Genomic DNA, 24,919 nt, shown 5'->3' on the forward strand with positions numbered 1-24,919 from the left:
AACTTCATGCCCCATCTGAACTGACTCTTCTGGCTGCACCTGCTCCCGCAAAGTGTTCCTGCGTGGCAGAGGGGCGTTTAAAGTTTTTAATGCCATGGCTTCTATACCACGTACCATATTGCTGATGACCTCCAAACTATGGCGCTTGTTCACAGCTGCATGATGCTTCACTGCCATGAGGGGCTCGCTGACCTCCTGCAGTGACTGACGGACGACTGGCGAGCTGTCCTCTTGGAAGGTCTTTACTGAGAGCTGGACTTTGCGAGTGACCAAGTCAGGACTGCTCCCACTGACATACTTGTGCCGGTGGCTTGCCAGGTCCGGCGTGCTAGTGGCAGGACGTGGGCGTGGGTACGGAGGTGGGGGTCTGAAGAGATAGTTCTTTAACATGTGAGCGGTGTTGTAACTCTGGCTGCTCTGCAGCTGCATGTTAGCCAGTTCTGGTGTGCTGACAGTGTGGGATATGGCACTGGCTGCTGTCTTGTTTTGCACAGCATTATTAGGGTTCACTTGGTCAGACGGGGTGACAGGCTTGTTATAGCTGCCACCCTGGGGCCCATATGTAATTGTGTAAGGATGTCTCTCTCGAATCTCAGGCTGACTGTAAACTAGGTCTTCTGGCTGGTTATAAGCATGTGTGTTTCCAATATTGAGATTCCTCAAAGACTGACTTTGGCTATCCATCTGGATCACCCCTCTCTTCATTTGCCTCATAACAGTCTCATAATCTGGAGTTGGCCGATAAGATGGTACTATGATTGCACTATGTCTGTGGCTGGGGATATAGTCTGCTCTCATGATGTCACTTCCAGGGATGCTCAGATTTGAGGACATCGGAGATGCCTGGATGAAGTTCTGTGAGCGATTGAGGGAGTTCATGCTGTGGGCACTGCATACGCTCCCATTGGGCCCGTTACCATTCAAGTAGCTGAAGTCCATTGGACACCTGTCCAAACTGGTCTGAGACCTACAGTAGAAAGTTTCTTCATTTCCATGGAAAATGCTATCTGTGTAGAGCAGAGATGAAGATGTTGCCAATTTTAACGTAAAAGGACTCACTCCATGTTAACAAAACTTCAAATGCAGTCTGCACCAACGACTAGAGAGACAGCTTAGTGTACAACAACTGCAGGGAACATTTGGTCTTGGGAGCAAAAGAAATAGAACTAAAACAAAGCTACTCCCCGTAAACAATCCCAACAGTTAGCAAAATATGGTAGTTCAGATCCTTGTGGGAGACATGAAAGGGGAAAGAGAGGAAGTGTTTTTGCCTGGGGTGGTAAGGAAGAATAAAGGGGCATCTCATCCCTCAGCATCCTGGAAGGATTTCACTGCTGCTGCCACCTTAAAAATCCAGTGCTACTAGCCTATAGTAATCCTAAAAATTCTCTTGTCTTTTCTGTTAATGTACTGCTGACTGTGATTCGAAGTAGCAGAGGACTGTGGAATTGGAAATGCTACTTCAGACCAACCAACAGTCTTGAGGATCTGAAGTATAACACAGCAGGGTGATCAAGCCTCAGGAGGCAAAAAAACCAAACACCTCCAAAGAAAAAAAGCTACTCTGCAGATGTGCTAAAGAATATTAAATACTTCAGCAAATGATATTTGAGAGGGAATCAAGATGGTAAAGATGATGTCCTGGATCACAACTTTACTACAAGACTATCCGTGTTGAAAATTTCGTAAGAAAAGAGTAGTGGCTCCCAAAACTCTGAAATCAGCTAGTTCTTCAACAATATAGAGGAGTCTGTGGTAAAACTGAGGGAAGTTTACAATTCTTCTAAAATTGAGAATATCCCCCTTCAGAGCCTCAGCTGCACAGTAAAACAGTAGTAGCCGCTAAGTCAAATCTTCCGCTGCTTGCAAGGAACTATACTGAATGGCTCCTTTCAAAACTTATCAAATTCTACCTTAAAATTAGTCAGACCACCACAACTCTAAAATGCTATCATGTGTGACTAAGAGCCCCTCTGCCGGTGAGAGCACTTCAACTGTACCTCTCATGAACTGCAAAGAACGTAGCCTAACAGACCTGGCTACGTGTATTCCAAAAGGTGGTGTGGTTAAGGGTGTGAGACTCAAGGTGTTTAGGGGTTGGGCTCCATTCCCAGCCTTGATCAGAAGTAACCTGGTACAACCTCTTAGAGAATTTATTCGTCAAACGCAGGGGTAAAAATAGTTAATTAACCCCCCTTAAGTCCATAAGGCTAACAATGCGGGCAGATGTTGGTGAAAAATCAGCAGAAAAGATTATGTAAATATACAGTTGCGTGACCAGGACACTATGATTTCTCCTATATTTGCTGTCTCCTTTTCCCTCCCTCCATTCCTCTCTCTGGCCCCAGCTGGCACTGCCTTTGAGTACAGCCATCATACTTCCTTTAGACATTATTTTTTCAGCTCACTGAACTGGAATACCAAGTTTAAGGTCCATATAATCATGCACAGACATTTTAGAGAAATTTGAAAACTGAAATTGGACTTTAAACAGAAGACTTACTGCAACATTAACTATAAAACTGCTAGCTCTCCTCCAGCAGCAACTCCCATTTGACCATGACAGCATTAGAAATCTAGACATAAGGGGTAGGAGCTTCTTTGCACACACATAAAATTGAAGTCCATTAAAGGAAAAATATATGCTTTAGGTACCTTGTGAATTATGTGTTTCAGTGTAGTGTTCTCCACACTGGACATGCATAGGAGGCAGTATAAATGGATGTTGTCTTGGCTGAAATAAAAGCACAAGGGGAAAAAAAAGCATTAGGAACTTCGTTTGCTACAATTTTTGCTGCTGAAACAGGAAAAACGGTTTTATGCCCTTTCCACTGAATACTGCTCTTTCTTACCCAGCCAAAGACACGTGGCTTGGCATTGCTTTGTAGAACAGAGAATAACATTTTGTAAATTGTTTGCTAAATTTTGTTACAGAGCCCAAAGCTGACCAGTTAAGACTCCTTTAAGCTCAACCACTTCAGAAAACAACATCCAGACTCCCAGCTCACTTAGAACTTCTCAAAAGTTTATTAAAAGCCCTTGCCCTTGAAGAATTAAAACAAAACAAACACCTAATCAGGACAAAAGCAGGAGATGGAACAAACTCAAGGACCTAGAACACTGTTATACAAGCATAGGAGCACATATGGACTTAAAATAACTCTGCGAATTACACGAATATTGGATTCCCTAGATAATGAATTGGAGCCTTCCTCCAACAATCTGCACTGCAACAAGCTTTTTAACACAACAAGTATCACAGGGGACAATTCAGCATTAAATCAGCAGGATCATTTACAGCAAAATAAATCACAGCTGACGTTGTATTCACCAGCTCTGTCCATTGGTGAACGGATGCGTTTTGCAATCACATTTTACCACCTGCGCTGTAATGTCCTGTCTGGTGTCGCTGAGCAAAGTTTATGAAAACATACTTTGATATGTTTTGATATACAGGCATCCTGGCCTGTATCAGAAATAGTGTGGCCAGCAGGAGCAGGGAAGCGATCGTGCCCCTGTACTCGGCACTGGTGAGGCGGCACCTCGAATACTGTGTTCAGTTTTGGGCCCCTCACTACAAGAAGGACGTCGAGGTGTTACAGCGTGTCCAGAGAAGGGCAGCAAGGCTGGTGAGGGGTCTGGAGAACAAGTCTGATGAGGAGCAGCTGAGGGAGCTGGGGTTGTTTAGCCTGGAGAAAAGGAGGCTGAGGGGAGACCTCATCGCTCTCTACAACTACCTGAAAGGAGGTTGTAGCGAGGTGGGTTTTGGTCTCTTCTCCCAAGTAACTGGCGAAAGGACGAGAGGAAATGGCCTCAAGTTGTGCCAGGGGAGGTTTAGATTGGATGTGAGGAAAAATTTCCTTACTGAAAGAGTGGTTAAACATTGGAACAGGCTGCCCAGGGAAGTGGTTGAGTCACCATCCCTGGAAGTATTTAAAAGACGGGTAGATGAGGTGCTTAGGGACATGGTTTAGTGGGCATGGTGGTGTTGGGTTGGCGTTTGGACTCTGTGATCTTAGAGGTGTTTTCCAACCTTAATGATTCTATGATATATGAAGTAAGCAGAAAGAGGAGGAAGACACTCTTGTCTTGTGAATATGTCTTCCTTAACAGCAGAGCAAGGGCTTTTCACCTAGGCTGATTCAAGTAGTTCAAACTATTAAGGAATACTGTGGATGTCCAAGGCAAAAAAGAAACACCTTTTACCTAATTTTTACCTAATTTACCTTTGCATGCACATGCACAAAATGAGCACCATGCAAGTTAGCTACTGAAGAAGGGGTGGGGAAGGGGTTAAATTTACATTTTCTATGTAAATGGGGAGAAGGAATGAGAATCAAAGAAACTGAGCACACATATGAATTCTTGCATACAAAATGGCTGTGTTAAGCCAGAGCTGGAAGATGGCAGGAAGTATTTCTGCTACAACAGTTACTTCCAAGGGTATAAACCCGTACTCTCACTGAACAATCTGGGCAAAGGACCCTGCTGCTGACAACCCGAGTAGCGGAGCTTAGCCTGGAACAAACCAAGATGTTGGAAAGCTTAACAAATGGGGGGCAGAGGAAAAGTGCAAGGAAGAAGTGACTTCTACTGGGAATGTATAGATCTAGAGCAGACAGTTTTCTTTGTGATAGATGTTATGGAAGGTATCTGCAAGAAATTAGGGATTATTCTGTTGTGGTTTTGGGCGTTTTGTTTGTGTGTGTGTGTGTATGTTTGTTTTTTAAGGCCCTAGTTTAATAGTTTTTATAATTAATAAAATACCATGCTGCCAAAACCGTATAAAGGGTCTTAATCTGAAAGTAATGACCATGATCCTCAGTGAAGTGGCAGAGCCTCACTCCAAAGATCCCACTTCACTTCCCATTTTTATGCCTACTGATTTATTACCATACAAGACAAATGAATAGGTAGGTGTATAGAGGTATGTGCAGTGCAGACAACAGGAGGGCCTTTTTTTTTTCTCCCCAAAGAGAACTGTTCCAACAAGTTAACAAAACAATTATGAAAAAAGCAGCTGAAAGTTCAACGTGAACGGTTAGCAGCCCAGTTCACTTTTTAATTGATGAGCACACATTCCGCCTCTTGATCTTCCTGAGACTCTGTTTTTTTTTTTAAAACTTGTTGCATGATTATGTTCAAAACATAAAGACGCAGCAGGATTTGTTTTTCCTTTGAAAAAGTAGATTTCCATTTTTCATATCTAATATAGAAGGCAGTTCTCTTTTTCCCCTTGTCATATATTTGAGGCCACAGCATACAAATGCAAAGCACACTTCATTTCTTCACCTGCAGTTTTTCATAGTCATCTCCAGGGACCAAACTAGCAGATACCAAAAATACCAAATATGCCTCAGAGAACATAATACACAGCCTGTGTATTGCATCACGACGCCTTAGAAACAGGCTAAGAATGAAAGGACAAAGAAACCCGGAGCCAGCTACAACAGCTTTCCTGCCAATGGCTGGGAAACACAGAATGCAACTTTTAGATCTAATGGACCATATATACGCACACAGGAAAACAGCCTGTGCCGAAATCTGCAAAGATAAAGCTATCCTAATATCAGTACCTGATTAAGCTTAATTTTAGAACATTTTCACAAGCTGTAACCACGCTGTGGGGCTATGTCAAGAAAACACTCTGCCCACATTAGCTTTCCACCTCGCAGCAATAGGCTAATGGAGTTTTCACTCTGGGAAGGTCTACAAAGCAGGTATAACCTATATCACAAATGAAAACTGGCAACCTGCATACAGATAATATTGCCCTCTGTCTAAGGGACCAGCAGTGCTGTTGCTACTCTTATTTAAGGGGTTCTGAATTACTGTGAGAAATACTGACATACTAGATGTTAAAACTGGATCTAAAAAAGTATCCTTAGAGCTGACCAGGAAAAAAGATTCCCACAGATGTTTTTTGTAAAGATTTAGGGAAAAAGTTACCCAGTTTTGTCAGATTTACAGTATTTATGGAGATTAGTTGAACAGAAAAAAATACAGTTTAAGAAAAACTCTGAATCACAATCCTGTACTGATTATAATAGTTTTACTTAAAATCACAGTAACTTCACACAGAAAATAGGCTCTTAACCCAAGAAGTTGATAAATTGTAAGTAGACTTTATACAAAAACATGAGGAATGGAAGAAACGCAAAAGGAGAAGCTGTAAAATTACGTAATTACTAGGTTTTCAAGTATACAGCACAAGACACTTCAAATTCTTTCTAGAGGACTATTTTCTTTACATATTGAATATAATCTCAATCCAGTAGAAAAGATGCTCAGTTTCTGCAGGACAAATAAAAATATAATGCCTTGAAGACTGTAATTTTTAATACTCAATGGTGATATTATCCAGTTAAATTAATCAACCTGGGCAGCCACACCCTTGAAACTCATTCCAATCATATTGCCTACAACAAATGAATTAATGTGCTTATTTGAAATTTACTAAGTATTCCATCTTACACAATGCCCCATTCCCATTAGAAATAGTATAGACATTCTTAAAGACCCTGCTGTGGCACATACCAAGGATGACCTACTCCAAGTGGGCCGTCGTCGGATAGGAGGAGGAGAACTTGATTGTCTGTGGAAGAAAAAGTAAAGAGAAATACTAGAAACTACAATATTTCAATTCTGATTCAAGAATGAATGGGAAAAACAAGAGATGAAGAATCTCTAAGTATTGCTCATTAATGAGATTTTAAAAAATATGAATAAATGAAAATAATTTAGGTCCTTCTCCAAATACAGAAGGTATTCCAGTTCCAAAATATACATGCCTTTTGTTCATTATCCTATTTGGCTTACTTGGAAACACAAGAAAGAAAAACTCTGGTTTAAAAATGAATCAAACAAACAAGTCTCTTGAGCAATAAAAACTGAACATGGCACACAGGCACAGTCTCAGGTGACTTAAGGTGAACATTAAAACAATGACAATTCTATGGAATTCATACCAATCACTCCAAAGCAATGTGCACAGATCAGAAGGGAAAAAAAAGCGCAACTGGTTAATAATACTAGCAGAGCCACATACAATGTTAGAGTAGCCAGGTGCAGTGGAAGGAACAAGAAGTGTAGGAGGGGAAAAAAAAATGAGGAAGGGAAAGAAACAAGTTGAAGGAGGCAGAAATATAGTGCTTACGTGAAGAGAGGAAAGGTGGAATTTGTCCTCTTACAGTTTCTGATCTGGTGAATGATGTTATGTGCGATTAGAGGAAATGCACACAGGAAAACAAACAACTATCATTTTAACAGAGGGCAGGAAAATTATTTGGCTAGAAAACACACATTGGCATATGCTGTCATCAATATCTGTGGCTCTAACACAGAAGCTGATTACCACATGAAACTGTGGTAAGAAGGAGAGCTGTTCTAATGGCAAAAATACATTTAAGTTCCAGTTATTTCACTCAGTGACCTCATGACGTTCCCTATCTTTATTAGTCCAAAGACTTGTAAGTTGTACATGAAGCCACTACATACACCCAGCTCATGGTACCCACATACTTATGGCTCAGTGTTTAGAAATAAACATGATCAAAAGCTATTGCTTCTTCAGTCTGGATTATGAACAGTAACAGAACAGTCCTCTCTGTTGACCCCAATATACAGCTTCAAAGAGGAAATATTCCAAGATGACAGACTATGGTATTTTGTTTTCTTTCTTGACTGTCACAAGGGAGACAATCAGGAGCTTCCTTTGAACTCAATTCCTCTGAAACCATTAAAATTAAAAATGCATTATATGCTGCTAAGAAATGTCTTTTCTGGTCTTCCGCTCACCTCCTAAGAATTGTAAACGCCGTCTGAAATCTAATCAACATCTCTCTTCCGTAAGTGAAAAGATCACTCTATGCAGTTCACCTCATTGGTCTCTCCAATACTCTAACTCACTGTATGCTAATATATTGTATGCATATGTAATATTAGAAAGCTAGACCTTCCAATCTTCCCTTCATCATTTTGGCTTTGTTTTCCAACAGATGGCATTACCCAGCTAAACAGATGGGATGTCCAGCTCTAACCAGAGCTGTTGATAGAGATGAACAACTTCATATCTTTCCAGCTAACTAAGCTGATAAGTTTTGCAAGGGATTCATGTTCTCATTGCTATACAAACCCTGCACATCATGAACATTTCTCAAAACACTAAACTTCCCAAAGCAAAATTTATCTCAAACTAAAACCGCTGCATGCTGGTATAAATGAAACATACTCAGCTAATAAACTGACTTTTGACTTATAACTAAAGCCTCATGAATTCCTCCTTCAATTAGGATGAATCCACCTGCATGAGAGGACTAGCTCAAGGCCAGTTCCTTAGTAAGTGCTTAAAGTAGAGCCTAAAGGACACTTTGGGTTCAGATTTATGGTCTCTGCTGTGTCGTGCTAGTATGGCTACGCAGATTAACATTCCCAGGTGTCCTCCCTTGTTTGGTGCACATAAGCAGCAGATAAATTATACTGCCCAAATTAGAAGATGACAACCTGTGTTTTCCACTGACCTTAGCTGCTAGATGGGTCATGCAACATCTTCAAAATGCTACTGCAATTCACATTTTGGCATGTTAACATATGTCACCTTTCACTCTAGTTTATACTAATACTCTGGGTTATGAACGGCAGAGACCAAGGGCTTCAATTTAAGACACACTGTCAGATTTGCCTGCTTGGGGAGCATTAAGCCTCACAAGGCTCAGAATGAAGTTTCATTCTCAATTGTCTGTTCTTGCTGGTGGTTAAAACAAAACAAGAAAAAAAGGGAAAGGAGAAAAGAATAACTGACACAAGTGACTAGAAAAAACAAACAAAACCAGACACGCCAAAACTCAGAGCAATTCTAAAGCAGGGTGTCAGAAAACAACTCTGAAGAAAGAGTACTCACTCTGTGCAGATTTTGTTCTGTTTGTAAAACTTGTGTCTTGCTGCAAACAGCCGTGAAATATATTTGGCATTTTCAAGATCATCCTTAAAACACAAGAAAAAATAGGGAAGAAAAAAAAAAATCATTCATATTGTTATTCTTACCAAGAAGTAACAAAGAAGAGTTTTAAAAATCCAATTGCAGTAACGCTTGGTAAGGTCCATCATGTATAGAATCTGGCTGCCAAGAACATGTCTGGTGCCCTCAAGAGCATTCAAGGCATTGAATTACTGAAGTACAGTGGCATGCCTTTACATGCTGCCACTTCACTGCTAAGTCACAGTGGGAAGGGAGGAGGGACAACAGGAAAAAAAAAAAAAATGGCTCAAGCTTGCTGCTCCAGTTTCTATACTGGCCTTGGTTCAGGGAGATGTGGAGTGATTTTAAATAGCACAGAACAGCACTGCAGCCCTCTGAGTTCCAGTATGTGCATGCATGGTAGCTTATGCCCAGTTTCTACAACTGCTTATGCTGCTATATTTATGCCAGCATGAAAGATAGTGTGGCACTGTGGATGTTTCATCCAACAAGCACTTCAGTTTTTTGCAGACTTCCCAGCATAGTATACTTTGGGATGCTTGGAAGAGAATACAAATATTGGTACCTAAATGAAGTTAATTTCACTCTCTGCATAAAGTAAAATGTGAACTTGGGGGGGGGGGGGGGCCTTTGGGGGGGGGGGCCCTATAGGAAAGTGGAATGGTAAAGGTTTAGTTTTTATATAAGCATTGATTAGATCTTTTTCTTACTGTGTGAAAGAGCACATTCTCTTCTTTGTTGATCAACTCTAGAACAATCGAAGACTTGTTATGTGCTATATTCCCAATGTCATTCCACCTGTAGAGTAAAAAAAATGCAGTAGAGTTTGCCAACACATACATTCGAACATTTCACAAACACATTAAGAATCCCTTAGTCAACATTAGTCTCATTTTATGGGAAAGCTTTTCAGTAGCTGTTTGGTGAAGGAACATGGTCAGGAAAATAAGAAAGTCATGCTCTGGTTAAAGGAGAAACAGATATTCAGCTCTTAACCCAAAGCGGGAGAGTTAAAACAACTCTCTTTAAAAACACCAATTTGAAGACTCACAACAGAAGACACATTAATGATAAACATTATACTAAACTGTGGCATTTTTTAACTGATTGATTTTAGCCACATGTGATAGAATTTTTTTTTTTTTTTTTTTTTAATAGTGCCATTCCTCTCCAAATGCTGTTCCAACTTTCCTCCAGTGCCAATTCTTCCTAAAGAAGGTTAAGTTGACAACATGGTTATGTAGGCTATGCATACCATGTTAATACTCTGGGTTTATGTTTGCAATCTTTTTTTTTTTTATTCTTTTCCAAGTAATTGTCAGGTTACCCAAGATCAGTTATAATCTTCTTACAAATAGCTGACAGACATTTGCATACATTGCATGCAATCCATGGGGATGGAAAGGACTTGTTTGTTCTGTTTGCAGCATGCATTCCTCTTCATGTCACGGCAGGATGCTTGAAGTGCGTATTTCCAAAGAGTAAGGATCCCAGCACCAACTGTCACTTCTACATGTAAAGAAACTTCTTGCTTTTGTCACCTGGCGCAGTTAAAGGATTATCTAATTTCTTCTCAAAATTAAATATGCAAAACATCAGCTATGTGGAAAAGGGAGCCCTAACATTTTTGAAGATGACCACTGAAAGCCCTTTTAAGGCAAAAAACCCCTGACATTCCAGCTTAAGTCTGATACGAGCCTTAGCTACTGACTAAAAATTAGTGCTCTTCGTAAAACACAATTTTTTGGCTGCACAAACGTTTATATTCTAATCACAGGGACTAGTAAAAATCCACTTCGAGTTAACACTGACAATAACAGAAATACCCACCAGAACAGTAGCAAAGAGGAATGAGCGAAACCCTAGCCTCCCTGGAATCATGGAGATTTCTAGCAACATTTTCATACAGAACAAACTTTTATAAGAAGTAACAAAACCCACAAAAGAAAGTTATTGTGGAAAGGCTTAAGTGATTCTTAATAACCAAAATAAACAGCAGAACAAATAAACAAATGACACAGCCAGGATTTTCAAAAGTACAGAATGAGAAAGTTCAGCTTTTTTTTAGTGGGGCATCTAAATATGGCAACCAGATTTTCAGAAATGTTGAGTGCCTAGGCTGCCAGCCGTGAGGTTTAACAGATTTTCATTCAGAAGCATCAAAGAAGCAGACATAAAGGCAAGAAAAGAAAACGGATCAAAGCCTCGTAAGTAGAACAAGATACATGACAGACAACTACGTCTTTCTTGCCGTCAAACCCATTCACAGACATCAGAAATTATTCTTTATCACATCTCTTACGGCCAAGAGGCCAATCCTGAAAACAGCGAGGTGACTACTCCTTAGTTAGAGGATTGGCACTATTGAAGTCACGTACGTAAGGAAAAAACCCCACACATGGAGCTCTGAAAAGAAACTCGCTTTAAATACAGAAGACCCTAGTTTTTACCTATAAATCACAGTTGTCCTTCCAATTCTGTTTTTTATGAAGATTCCCATGAAGAAAATACCGAGTTGTATGTCATTTCCATGATTATCCTGCAGAGAAAGGATATATATTTAGTTTAATAAAGAAACTGGCCAATACATGCATATGAGTGCATGCTGAACTACCAAACAGAAGCCCTTCTTCAGGATGAATGCAGGATTAACCCTTGACTAATCTATATTTTGCTGCTTGATCAGACTCTGATTTTCATTATTTCAAAGCAGTTAGCACTTAACTGGATTCATTCTGTTGATTAGTGAGAACAGACAAAGGCTAAACGAGCCCAAGGTTCTCCTCTATCAAACAACACGCACACCACAAACTGGCATTCACTGTACAATACCCCACATTCCCTATCATTGTGATCACAGCTATCTAGAGCCCGTATGATTATCAAAAGCAATAGTCCTCTTTCACATTCACAGCATTTCTCCAGCCACCTGTTAAAACATGTAGAGATTTCAGAAAACCACACCTGGAGATGGAATCCCTCTCAAAAGCTATACTCTTCACGGTTCCTCCTGTAAGTACTCCGTGTAGAAGTTCATAGCGTGTCACTCTGGAAAGTACTTGTATCTCTATACAGATACATCTTCCATTGTTTTTCAATTACTGGGTTAAATATTCATCTGCGTGCACCACATAACGTCCGCTGTTCTTGCATTGTTTTTCAGAAGTTCTATTGTTTTTGTGCCTACCCATGTCTCCTTGCAGGCTCCTGTTTGAAAACCATGTGCTCCTGTTCCATTTTGCCATCAGTTGTTTTCTTAAAAAGACTTTTTCTTTTTTGCTACAAAAGCTTAATGCTGTTGACAAAGAGGTTTTTCCACATTTATCAACAAAAACAACTGCCCCTCAGCTGCATATATAGTAATTGAGTCACACTTTAAAGTGGTAAATAAAAATCATGCTAACACAGAGTGTGGTTAAAAAGAACTGCTAGAAGAAAGGATATGAGAGAAGTTAATGCACTACGCATGAGCAAATTCTAGAAACCATCAGGCATCCCTGCATTTTAATAGATCAGATTAGAGCTGCTCTCCTGGCCTTGCTGTACTTGATCCCCAGAAGGCAACAGTGGAGTATCTGCACCTGTTTCTAACTACTAAGTGTTAGGCCTTTTGCAGACAAACGATGGATGCCAATTTTCAAGTCCCAGCCTATGCATTGATTCTCAGTGCCGCATACACCAGCATTCTTCCACACACACTACAAGTCAGCAGAGGTCCTACAGCTGACAGTCTTCAGTTTAGTCTGATTAGAGGACTACACATTCCCCTGCCTTGTCCCAGAGGTAGCTTTAGAAGGCAAAGAGATTGGGAAGGTGTTGGGGAAAATGTATGTATTTGTACACATATACGTGTGTGTGTGTATACACACAAATATCTATATAGAAAGAAAGAGAAACATATTTCTAATAGCATTTTCTAACAGGAACAAAAGAGAAATCTTCCATTTTTCCCTTTGAATGCAGTTCTATTTGTCTATAAGGCCAGCACACTGCTCTTTGATACAAGGGTAACATCTTCCTGCAATTTTGCAGAGCACCTGGTCTACTGTTCATACTTATCTCACTGACATGCAATAATATCTACTGACAATTCCAACACAGAAGTCCCTTGCAGCAGCATGCAGCATTAATACGGATTCATTTGAGGAAGACACTGATTTAATTCATTGGCAATAAACATTCCATAATTTTTGTTGTTGGGTAGGGGTTTTTTTTGCCATTCAGTTCCCCCGCTTCAGGTCAATTTTGAGATTGGCAAAAGGGTCAATTTTGAATTCACCAGAAAGCTTTTTTGTCTGGTGTGGGGTTTTGTTTGTTTGTTTTGTTTTTAAATTCCAAGTCAACTTTAACTAGCAGAAAAACTGCTAGCAGTCCACCACTTAATGTGGCTGGGTTGATTAGCAAAGAGAAATGGGTCATGTTGGTAACAGCAGCCTTCAGTTTCTCAGCCCAACGTTACCACGGTGGCATGTGCTCCATAAGGCCAGGCAGACCGTCCATGGCAGAACAGGGCTCCCAGCGAAGGGAAAGTGACTACAAATGCAAAATAAACCTCAAAACCTCCCCTCAGTTTTAAATGTGTGGAGGACCTGTGTGCACATGTAAGAAACCAAGGAAAGGTAAAGTTAATGCTTGGTAAAGAGCAACTTAGAAAGACATGAAAAGGTCTTATCTTCCCATCCTGTTAAAGAAGGCCAGAGCTGAGGTTCATTTGCCCCAGCCACTCCCCCTCAGACAGCACTCAAAAAAAAAGCAAGGAGCATCTCTGTTTCCCAAGTGAGCAGGCCCTAGCACATAGCAACCTCTTCTGTGAAAAGGATTTTGGTGGAAGAAAAGTAACGCTACAGGCCTAAGATACCCTCATGCTGCAATGTCCGTTCAAATTACCAGCAGTCGTTTCACCCTCCAGAACAGTGAAACAAGTCCTGCCTCTTTTGCACAAACACAACTTGCATGCATTCCAAAGGTCGCTGCAGACTCCTGCATCGTTTGATTCAGAGGTTCTTTTAGAATATACGCTAACATACCTTCACAGGGAAAATTTCCTGCCCAAACCCATCAAGGCGTTCCACTTCATTGATGTACATTAGCTCAGCTTCTGCTGCTGTAATGCCACTGCAATTAGAGTAACAAAAGGCAGCAAATGGTTCAGTATTACATGCACACAAAAAATACTAGTGAAAAAATGGGATATTCACAAACCACTTTAGAAGACACTTTGGAGATGCTGCCTAGAAATGCACAACACAAAACTAACTTTCAACATTAGGATCATAATCAGCAAGGAGAGGAATTTTACTAAATGTTGTTAAGGTAAGGTACAAAGCAGAGTTCAAATTACAGGAGGAACAAACTGAACTGATCATATTACTCAATTTCCTCTGCACACATCAAATATTTTCCAGGCTTTATTAAAACATCAGGCCATTGCATCAGGTTGTGTCTAGCTCTGGATGGCCAATTTGAGCCATAGGGGTCCTAATTTGCATAAATAGTATACAAATCCACGGAAGTTGCTTAAAATTACTTAAAAGGGAAGACCTACGTTTTCGTGTTGGCTGTTCAAAAACACAGGCGCTAAATCAAATATTGAGCAGATTCTCTTTCATAATAGAGAACAAACCACCTGAAAATTTTTACACGCGTGTCTACACATGCTGCTGTCACAGCTCAGGAATTCAGACAGATTTCAGTTCTCAAAAGCAGGTCAGAGAGATTGCAGGCTGCTCCAAAAGAAGGCCACTATTAATGTTTCTCCTCTTTGCTCCTCCTTACCACAGCTTGCAAACAGAAATATAGGAATCAGACAAATACTTGGGAGAAAGAGGGAGAGAAAGGAGGTGGAATGTGATCTACCTGCTGAAGTAAGGATAAGTATTTGTTCTTTGTGTTGCAGAAATAGCACTAAAGAGCACAGCAGGGGAGGGAAATCTTTCCTTTCAAGTCTGTGAGTTAACCAAGATCACACAAGCAGCCCATGGCAGAGGGAGAACAACAGAACCAGGCCTGTTCATGGCCAGCTTGGAAGCCAACCCTTTGGTTGCATCAAAGGCCCAAGCTTGCATTGAAACTTAGACTGAGAATGGCCTTAGACTCAGAGATTGGTATTTGCCCCTTTACAACCATTTTCTGTCATATAACAGCGAGTGCTGCACCCTTCACATAATACTCCTAGCATTTCATGTAATAAAGTTTTAAATGGAAATTCAAAATATAATACAAAAGATTATTTCCAGTGACGTATAGGCACTACCATTTTTCTAAGAACGTGACTCTGGAGGTTTGAATACTTCCACCACCAAAACACCTAGATGACACGAAAGAAGCCTGCTTACAAAGAAGGTATTTGTACTGAAGCACTAATACATACACTCCTAGCTCATTAACTAGTAACAGCATATTGTGTCTTTTCCGCAAGACTTAAAACCCAATTCCTGTTATTTTCATTTCCATTACATTGAGAGTGTGTGTATCCTCCTCTCTCTTGAATGAGAGAAAACCCTTGGACAGACCCTCGGACCACCCCGATCAAGTCACAGGGTCTTTCACCATCAGGATTCAAATGAAACCAAGAAGATAAAGGAGTCTACTACATAGCACAAGTAGTGTTACACGTGCCCATTAAACCTTATGGTGCAAATGCTTGTTTATTTGGGATTAAGTTCCTCAGCCATTTTGTGTTCACAGTAGGCAGATAATCTTTTGTAACAGACTAATTAAAAATCCAGCGAGACATAACATAATAGTAACGTGAATATAGGCTACTTTACCCCTGCCAGAAAAGCATGGGGAGAAAGGGAAGTCCTAGGAGGATGACGACAATTAAAAAAAAAAAAAAAATACAAATCTTAACATGTCAAGCTCACCTGTGAGTTCGGTGCTCCTGAGCAACCTTTTGAGTCAGCTCCTCCAAGACAGCTTCATCCTGAGTCCAATCCTGTAAAAACATGAAGTAGCATCGAAAACTAGTCATCCAAAGAGAGAGATGACAAAATGCAAGACAGATATTACGACGGCAGATGTTTCAGGATTGTTTCCTGTTCGTGTTCTTCCAGGTAGTTACAGAGAGAATAGCTATCACCAACTGCATTGAAAATTCAGAGCACAGGATGCTGAAAATGTGCAAGGAGAACACGAGGGTCTGGGTTTTTTATATCTTTTGCGGGGGGGGAGAGTAAAAGGATACTGTTAAAATAGGGGTAAGGTGCTTATTATTCCAAAACAGAGAACAGAGTATAGAGCACGGATAAGGGATCTTTTCCTGGACAAGGACCAAACAAGTCTTTAAAAACACTTGGGAAGTCTACAAATTGATATATACCTTTTAAAATAGCCCAAAATAATGCACAGACAATGGAAAACAAAGTCATGGTTATTTTCCATCCTGCGACCTACAGGTACTCCCTTTGCCATATTAAAAGGGATTGAAAGTTTTGCTACCTCTTCAAATATGTAATAAAAGGTACTTTATGCTTGCAACACATTTATGAGCAGAAATTTTTATCTTCTGCAAATTTCATAATGTGTGGTAGAAACAATTCTGAAATAATTGGGAGCAAGTTAATAAAGGAAGTCTGCTCATAAATTCAAGGCAAAAAAAAAAGGAAGCTGAAAAACTTTCTTGCAAAACCTCAAAGTTCTTATTTTTATTTTAAAAAGCCTTAAGGCTGCATGTAATGTACTTAAATACACTGCCTGTTTCTCGCTCAATGGGGCCCTCCCTCTGATATTTGCTTCTGCCACAAAAAAATGTGAAAGTGGTAGCACGCTAATGAAAAATGGCATGGTACATGCCTATGCACAGCTACACACCTGTGGGGTGTACTGTGTACATAACTTTGTTCTTTTCCCTGCTGAAGAAATGCCATTTGACACACATTGTAGCCTCAGAAGATCAAACAGTACAAATGTAGCTGCCCCTCCCTCATTCACCAGCTCACTTCACTACTGAATTTATAGCAACGCTCTCGTTGGAGGCTCTTTCTATGCCCGAGATTCACTCAAATCCTCCCACTTGCTTCAGGACTAGTTTATATCTGCAGCACTTCGCAACTGTCACCGAACTTGCAGTGAAATATTTACTATTACATTACCCACTCCTCCCCAGAAGAGCAAAGACAAGTAGTTAAAGAAATGTCTAGAGAAACAGTTGATTTAAGAGTAGGCTTCTGAAGACTGTAGGAAGCAGACACTTCGCTGATTTTGTTAAATTTAGCAATAGTAGCATGGATGAAAGGCAAGATACCCTAAAGAGAGCACATGCAAAACAGAAGAGAGCCGACCACAACACCATGTAGGCAGTTGACTCAAGAACAGAGGTTCTAGGAGATGGGCCCAAAGACTGAACTGCTGAACCACATTGAAATTAACCACCTGAAAGCTCATCTAGAGGCCTAAACCCTCCCCTAATTTTTTCCTGAATAGAAACATAATATCAGTATATTGAAAGAACTTTGCAGAAGTTCAATAATTTACAAAGTGACAGCTTGATGACACATTTCTCTGTCTATATTTGCAGCCATCTTCTGTCCCTCTTAGGCTATCATACATGACTTCATAAGCCATCAACTATACACAAGATCATCAATTACTTATCAATAGATAAAGGCAGCCTACCAAAGAAATCCTGCTCCACTAAGTCAGGCTAACAGAAGTTTCTTAGTGAAAGGTCAATACTGAAGCCACATTCTAGCTATACAAGGCATATTCAGCGCTCTATACATTCATTAATTCCCCTTCTTCCTGCTGACTCTCTTTTGCAGGTGGTATTGAACTCTGTCTACCAGCTCAAAATTGCATTTTCACTTCAAGACACTGTGCATCTGTCACCTTTTTGGACTTGAGAATGGACTATCTGTACTGCAGCTCTGCAGTACAAAGAGCACCGGTAAATGGGATGAAATGCTTCTGGAAGTGCCTTTCTCAAGCCTTCAAGTTACAGCGAGATGAATCATTCTCCCTCTACTGCTCCACTAATTGCAGAGGGAAACCAGATGCCTTAACTTCTAGGCAGCTACACTCAGGGCATGGGAACCCCACTCCACTCCCAAATTTTTTTTTCCAGTTAGAAAGAATTCCAAGATCTTTTACATTTTATGAAGCTTACACTCAAGACTTGTGCTGATAGACTTGTTCATCTAAGATAAGGCCAGCCTTAACCTCAGCAGGCTTTTTTTTTTTTTCTCTAATCCATCCTCCCAGAAAGGCTCAATGTCACAGATTGCAAGTGCTCAGCATTTGTCACTAGAGTTCCTAACTTCATTAGTGACCTAAAATACTTCCCTCAGCATTCAAATTATTTGCTAGTTTCCAATGTAAATTTAAAACTAATTTACAGCACAGTCCCTGGAGAACATTTTGACAAGACCCGATTCATGCTTCACTTCAGTCTAATAGTCAGTTGGTGTAAATTCACATTCTTTTGAGGAAAGGCTGCATGATTTGTCCTGTGACACAACATTTACTACATCAGCAGCCCTCATATCCCCTTGTTAGGCCATGTTATTAATACTGCAGTACTACTAATATACACCTTTTTAAATAGCTGCAAATTCTTTTTTGATTCAAAGAAGTACATTTCTTTTGTTGACACCTATTCCTAGTGGAGGCTTAACAGGAACTGAAAAAGGGCTACATTTCCATAGCATATATTCATTCAGATACAATCAAGTATATTGCAGGTTTTGGGGAGCAAAGTTTATTTCCACTATTAATAGTTCAGCGCCGCTGCTTTTACTTTGTTATCAACAAAGCCATCTCTGAGGCATGGAGAAATTTTTCATAAAAGACCACAAAAGAGGGGGATAAGGAACTCACCACAGGGAACAAGACATATTCTCGGAGGAAGTCATGAGATTCAAACTGATTATAGTCTCCAAAATCCGCTGGAAAAAACAACACAATTACTCATTTTAGCACTTTCCACACATGTTAAGACCACAGTCAACCTTTGCACAGATGCTTAATTTCAAGTGGGTGAGCCCTCTCTGAAGCCACAACCCAGCACAAAGATTTCTGCTTGTACTTCAGCTTTTAACATGGGTGTCTGAAAATAATAGTGTTATTACTAGAGATCAAATAACAGCCAACAAGTAATTTCTCTCTTTTGATCCCTAATATTATGACCGTTTGCAATGCTTAACCATCAGGAGTTTGTTTTTCTGTAGCCTTCATGAACTAATACCACCATCTAACGAGGCTGGAATTGCTCAGCCTCTTTAAAAACGATGCACACTTTTGCTTCTCCAATGTTTCCAACCCTGACCAGGGGGGGAAAAAAAAAATTAACCTACCTCTGCTACAATGCTACACAATTGTAGAAAAGATGCTTAATTTTACAGCCTGGGAGATTAAAATCCACCAGCCAATTGTATTAAAAATTGTTAACAACCAACATGGTTTGAGGTGGGGAGGGAAGGTCTTATCCTCCTGTAGCCAATATAACAGTACAGGCACTGTGTCAGTTTAACTGACTGGCCCACACCTTTCCACCTGCTTTTCTACTACTTCTACATCTCTTTAAGAGGTACTCATCTCCATGCTGACATTCACTCATATGTCGGGCTGAGGATTCTTGTCCAAATGTCCTTGAAACCATGAAGTTTTGAAAGTGCTTCCTAAAGGCTAAACTACATTAAAAAAAAATAAAACAAAGCCCATATTTATCTCTCTCTTAAATACACAACAGCTTATATCAAAAGAATATCTTGCCAGGAGGTTTTTATTTTATATTAATTGAACTGGATCAAACGCCATCTACAAGATCCTCATATTATAGAAGTTGGAAATTCCCACCATAAATCATATTAGCTAAACATTCTTTCAAAGCTTCTAGACAATTTCACGTATTGCAGGATGCCAAAAATGCAGTTTCATTTTGTTTTCACCTCTGAGTTATGTTTTAACATAAACAGAAAGAAATGAAAATGGACATGAAACAGAGTCTGTAAGTTTAAAAGAAATAAGTATTTCAAATATCTTCGGTTGCATCACATGCAAAGGACAAAGGGAGTAATGCAAGGTCAGGAATAAAGCGAACAAGATTAGGTGCAGCATTCTGATGCAATGGGCTTTGAAACATAATAGATTATGTAGAAAATTCAGAATAAAAGTGATTGCTTCAAACTGACTACAAAGACTGACTCACTCTCAAAGTTAGCAAAAAGCTCCAAAAACACAGGACCATTGAAACATATTCAGTATCTATTGAGCCCTAACTCACACACTGGGAAAACTTTATTTACTTAAATTGCAAGATTCAGTACGGAATCTTATAGATATATATTCCTCTATTAATAAGACATTTCAAGATTTGACAGGGAACATTTTTTTCTTCAATTTTTAACCAAGAAATAAGATATTAAAAAGGAATTTCTACTGCTCTAAGGAAGATCATATTAGCATTACTCTCCATTGAACCTTTAATTTTCAAGAATCAGATCTACATTTTTTCTATTTATATATATACTTCCCCCTTCCCTCTCATCAGGGGGATACCCAGAGCATGATTGCTGAAACTCTACCTTAGGTTCTCATAGTCAGCCGTGGATGGACTGAAACATACTTTCTCCAAATACAGGGCTTCCTCCTCTGCCCATATACATTATGTGATCCCACTTTTATTGATGTCCTTAGGAGGCTCAGAATAAAAATCACATTGTAAGAAGTAGTTTATTATTAATTTATAACTCACATAACAATTATGGTCATGTGTTCTTTCATACTTCAGATAGCACTATACAGCAAAACAAGTTTTTAATTAAAGGCAAAATTAAAGCTGCTGCTATGCTCTTTGATGTAACTGCATTTCAAACCAGAGAACGTGAAGCAAATTCATTACTGCAAAGTACTCCGTGGTTGGGATTGTAAGAATTGGAGTTTTGTTCAGATTCACTAACATGGATTTTAGAAATAAGAAAGCTGAACACTGATGGGGTCCATCATTCCCTCCTCGAGGGTGTGAATGTTTCACCAACAGCAGTCCACCTATGCACTTTTAAATCAATAGAAAACCCAGCTGTTGTGAGTAGGAGTCATACAAGCCCTTAGTTAGTGCCCAGTCAACATACAGAACAAACCAAAAAAGCTAATGTTGGAAAAGGGCTATCAGGTCATGTCACCTTACCTTGCACTGCCAAACCAGCTAGTCGAATTCCCTGCTCCAATGAAGAAAGCAATCCGCCATCAAGAACATCCTTTTTCACTTGTAGGTAATACTGATATCTACAAACAAAAAAAGAGCACAAATTAGAACATCTATATGTTTATACATTTTCTACAGAACAAAAGGCTGCTGAAAGCAAGAAAAACCCACCACAAACAGGTCAGGCAGCTAAACAGCAGCCTGCGCCTGGCTTCAGAATTTCCACATTACCGAAACAAATCAATATGATCCCTACATGTGCAGTGCTTCCAGGTGGATGAAAAGGAAAATAAAAAGTTCTAATTTGTGTTCACTAGACCACATAGAAGAGGGACATCTGCTGGGATTACCTCCTCCACAAATTTTGCAGAGGTTACTGAAGACCATGCAATCACCAATACAAAAAGAGGCTGTTCCGTATTTCTTCTATTGTTTTTGCTCCGGTGTCACCATTTTAATAGAAGAAACGGAATTTTAGCAATATATTTTGGCCTACTGATATAACTTTAACTATGGCCTATATAAAAGTTTTTTTAAATTGGCATCTCATCTGTAAGGATGACTTAGACGCACAAATCAAGCAAAACCAGCTTCTAATATCATGCACTTGCTGATCCACAGTAAATCACAAGACAAACTATGTTAGTTTTAACCGCAGTGACAGAACTCACGCGTTTCACCTTACACCTGCAATAGAGTAGATGAGGACAAACAAGAAGCTTTCCACAAAAAGCTTAACAAGTCACTGTCCCCATCCGTGCATCCCTCCCATCCACTGAACTGGACCAGACCCACAGCAGGGCTGGCCAAAGCAGCAGAGATACATGCCAGTCCCTCCGGCATATCAGGTTAAAGTCCAGGGGAGACAGCTTCGTTAACAGGCCACAACTTCTTATTCTGCAGGCACCAATGCACGCTCCCTGGAGCTACCTGTGTGGCATGGGCAGTAAAACCAGGCAGGGGCAAGACAGGCAGCGGAAGAAATTACAGCCACAATTGTAAGGACACCATATCGGCCACTGATGTGCCAATAATCAAATACAGTTGAGTTACAGCGATACAATGATCTCGCGTCCATCAGCTTAAATTTCTGGTGCAGACATATGTAACCTGTCCCAACCGAGATGAAACAATTCCTTCTCAGCCAACACGCAACAACTCATCAGGTCTGAGCCCAAAGGTAGAAGTACTGTACCAGCGTAGCCACAGTTCATGTGTGCACTCAGCCTCACGCACCCAGCCCCCAGACCTGATGATAGTAGCTGATGCGCCTGGGTGACCCAAGTTAGGAAACCCCAAAAACCATCAAAGGGGTTTCTCAGGCTGTGACCAGACGTGCCGGTCTGGCTGCAGCTGAACCAGGTTAGGAGGTCACTGCTCCCTTCAGCTGCAAGCCTGCTCACCCCCCCTAAAACAAAGTGCATCCCCTCAAAATAGCGTGGATTTAAAAAATAATTGCTTGAGATAAACTGGGTTAGAAAGAAATGGTACACAAGCATGCTAGCCAGTCTCAGAGACTGCAACCTCTGCAAGGTGGACAGCAAAGAGTGGTCAGAAAGAGTCAGGGCAGTAAAATCCTAACTGGGCTCGGCTGCAACCAGCACACCACATCTGACCTTACCTTTGATCATTTGGGAATAGCGAAGAAACTGTCCTGGTCTCGTTTTAATGATTTCAGACACGTGTGTGTGTGTGTGTGTGTGTGTGTCTGTGTCTGTGTGTGTGTAAGTCATCTTCCCAGTACCAATGCAATTCATCTTTCCTTCTTGGAAAGGAGAACCACTGTAACCCATGTTACAGGGACTGCACTGCCTTAACTATACTCGAAAATGTTACCATTTCATTCTGTGTGGAGGCATTAGAAAATACCTACGTGCTTCGAAACCAGCATAACCCAAGCCATGCTTTGAGGACTATTAATCAAATGCAGCATTTTACATTTTTCTTCAGTTAACTCTTCTGTCAGCAACGTGAGATGCAATAACTTGCCACTAGACAGCACCAATGCTCTGACCAGACCCGTACTCTCAAGGCAGCAGGGTGTTTAGAAGCTACAAGCACAGCAGGGCAGAAAAATCCTCTCAGGGAAGGCCTCTGCACATATTCTTCACATCTGAGAAGTTCCCTTCGGAATTCACAATTTTTGCGTGCGCTTAAAAAGTAATTGTTGGGTTACTGGTTTTAGGCTTCCTCTTCCCCTCTCCCCCCTACAAAAGGCAGAACAACATCTTCAAACAGGAAAAATATGATCTCATTTAAAATGCTTAGATTTGACTTTCACACAGCCTAATGAAGATTAAAACTTCAGGGGATTTTGAAATTTGATTGAGAGAGGCAGTGTAAAAAGCATACGGCTTCTCAGCTTGAGCCCTGTGCTTCAGCCCCAGGTTTCACACTTGCTCAGTCCAAGAGACAAATCAGCTTGTTTCCACTTCTTTGTAATGACTAAATCCCAATTCTGAAAATACGCTTTCATACAAGCTTGACATAAGCTGCTTTATCAAGTATGCAGGTGAGCAAGTGTTTGCTGAATCTGGTCTTTGAGACTTGTAATCCCAAAAGCAGGCTATTTATGTCAATGCTACATATACATGCATGAGATACATATTCTAGTCTAACAGAACAAAAGTAAAATCCACATCTGCCATGAAGTTAGAGCTATTGTTAAAACAAACACAAAGTTAAGAAGTCAAAACAGTGTAAAATGGAAAACAATGTAAAATCTTATAGTGACATCCTAGCTCTATAGAAGTCAAGAATGTCACCAGCTTTAGCAGAGCCATGATTTCAACCACAGTGTCCACAAAACTAAAGATAAACCATAGAAAGGATTATTTAGGTAAGCACCGTCAAAAATACGATGTCAATGCAGTTACTGTAGTACCAAATATTACGACCAAGACTTTCAAAAGAAACAGTGATGTGGGGTTTTAGTTGCTATTTTAGTTGCCAATACTTTAGAAAAATTGTCAGCACCCACTTTACAAGAAAGATGCCCATTTACAGGTGTTTCACCCTGATTGTCAGAAACAGGTCACATTTGAACATTTTAATAGGAATATTCTACAATATTATGGTACAGCATTGCATTTACTAACACTGTAGTAGAATAAAAGTTTAGGATTTATTACAGATTGTAGATTGACATGCAGTAAGAGTTTAAAAGACATGTATAATTAGCTCTCTGACATTAACTAGTGTATCCATCAGGAAAAACCTCATGGAGAAAGTTGTCACCTTTCACAGGCAAACGTACAAAGCAATCGCCTGCTATGGCTCTGACACCTTTTTCAATGGAAGTGCCAAGATAAACTGAAGAAGATTGAGGCAGAAACCTATGGTCTGGACCAGCTTCATCTTTACCCCTGGACTGACAGTGACAAGGGTCACCCACCTAAGGTGTCCCCTGACATCTCCTTTCATTGTGGCCACATAAGGCACGAACTGGGACATCTCCTTTCACAAGGCACGAACTGGAGTGGCTAATTCCACTGTCAAGAAAGAGGAGGAGCATACCCTGGAGGAAGCTCTGCTAGAAGGCTCTAATAGCTCTACCAGCCACAGATTCATGGCTCAGCCACAGATTCATGGCTCAGCCGTGCTGCAAAACTGTGGTCAGGCTCTCTGCCCAGCCAAAGGAGAGGAGAAATTGGCCCATATTCTGTCAGAGATTTGAGGCTCCTCCATCTGAAATTACGTTAAATGCTGTTATTATGTCACTATGCTAGCTGAGACTGCTCTTTGTTCGCTTGGATTGCAAAAGTAGATCTATAATTTGAGGGAAATCAAACATTTTAAAA

At 40.3% G+C, this 24,919-nt stretch overlaps 1 protein-coding gene across 1 annotated transcript in view; it reads right to left on the minus strand.

Annotated features, from left to right (window-relative positions):
* PTPN14 (protein tyrosine phosphatase, non-receptor type 14) overlaps nucleotides 1-24,919 on the minus strand; it is a 118,274-nt gene that overhangs the window by 19,052 nt on the left and 74,303 nt on the right. Inside the window, exons 4-13 of the mRNA XM_009330194.1 lie at nucleotides 21,102-21,199; nucleotides 18,794-18,861; nucleotides 15,844-15,914; nucleotides 14,005-14,092; nucleotides 11,428-11,516; nucleotides 9,688-9,775; nucleotides 8,900-8,982; nucleotides 6,538-6,595; nucleotides 2,656-2,734; nucleotides 3-1,007 (exon numbers count right to left, since the gene is read on the minus strand). Coding sequence (XP_009328469.1) covers nucleotides 3-1,007; nucleotides 2,656-2,734; nucleotides 6,538-6,595; nucleotides 8,900-8,982; nucleotides 9,688-9,775; nucleotides 11,428-11,516; nucleotides 14,005-14,092; nucleotides 15,844-15,914; nucleotides 18,794-18,861; nucleotides 21,102-21,199 — 1,727 coding nt within the window. The remainder of the gene's footprint in view (nucleotides 1-2; nucleotides 1,008-2,655; nucleotides 2,735-6,537; nucleotides 6,596-8,899; nucleotides 8,983-9,687; nucleotides 9,776-11,427; nucleotides 11,517-14,004; nucleotides 14,093-15,843; nucleotides 15,915-18,793; nucleotides 18,862-21,101; nucleotides 21,200-24,919) is intronic.

Source organism: Pygoscelis adeliae, unplaced genomic scaffold, assembly GCF_000699105.1.
Source record: "Pygoscelis adeliae isolate BGI_AS28 unplaced genomic scaffold, ASM69910v1 Scaffold308, whole genome shotgun sequence".
Lineage (NCBI taxonomy): Eukaryota > Metazoa > Chordata > Aves > Sphenisciformes > Spheniscidae > Pygoscelis > Pygoscelis adeliae.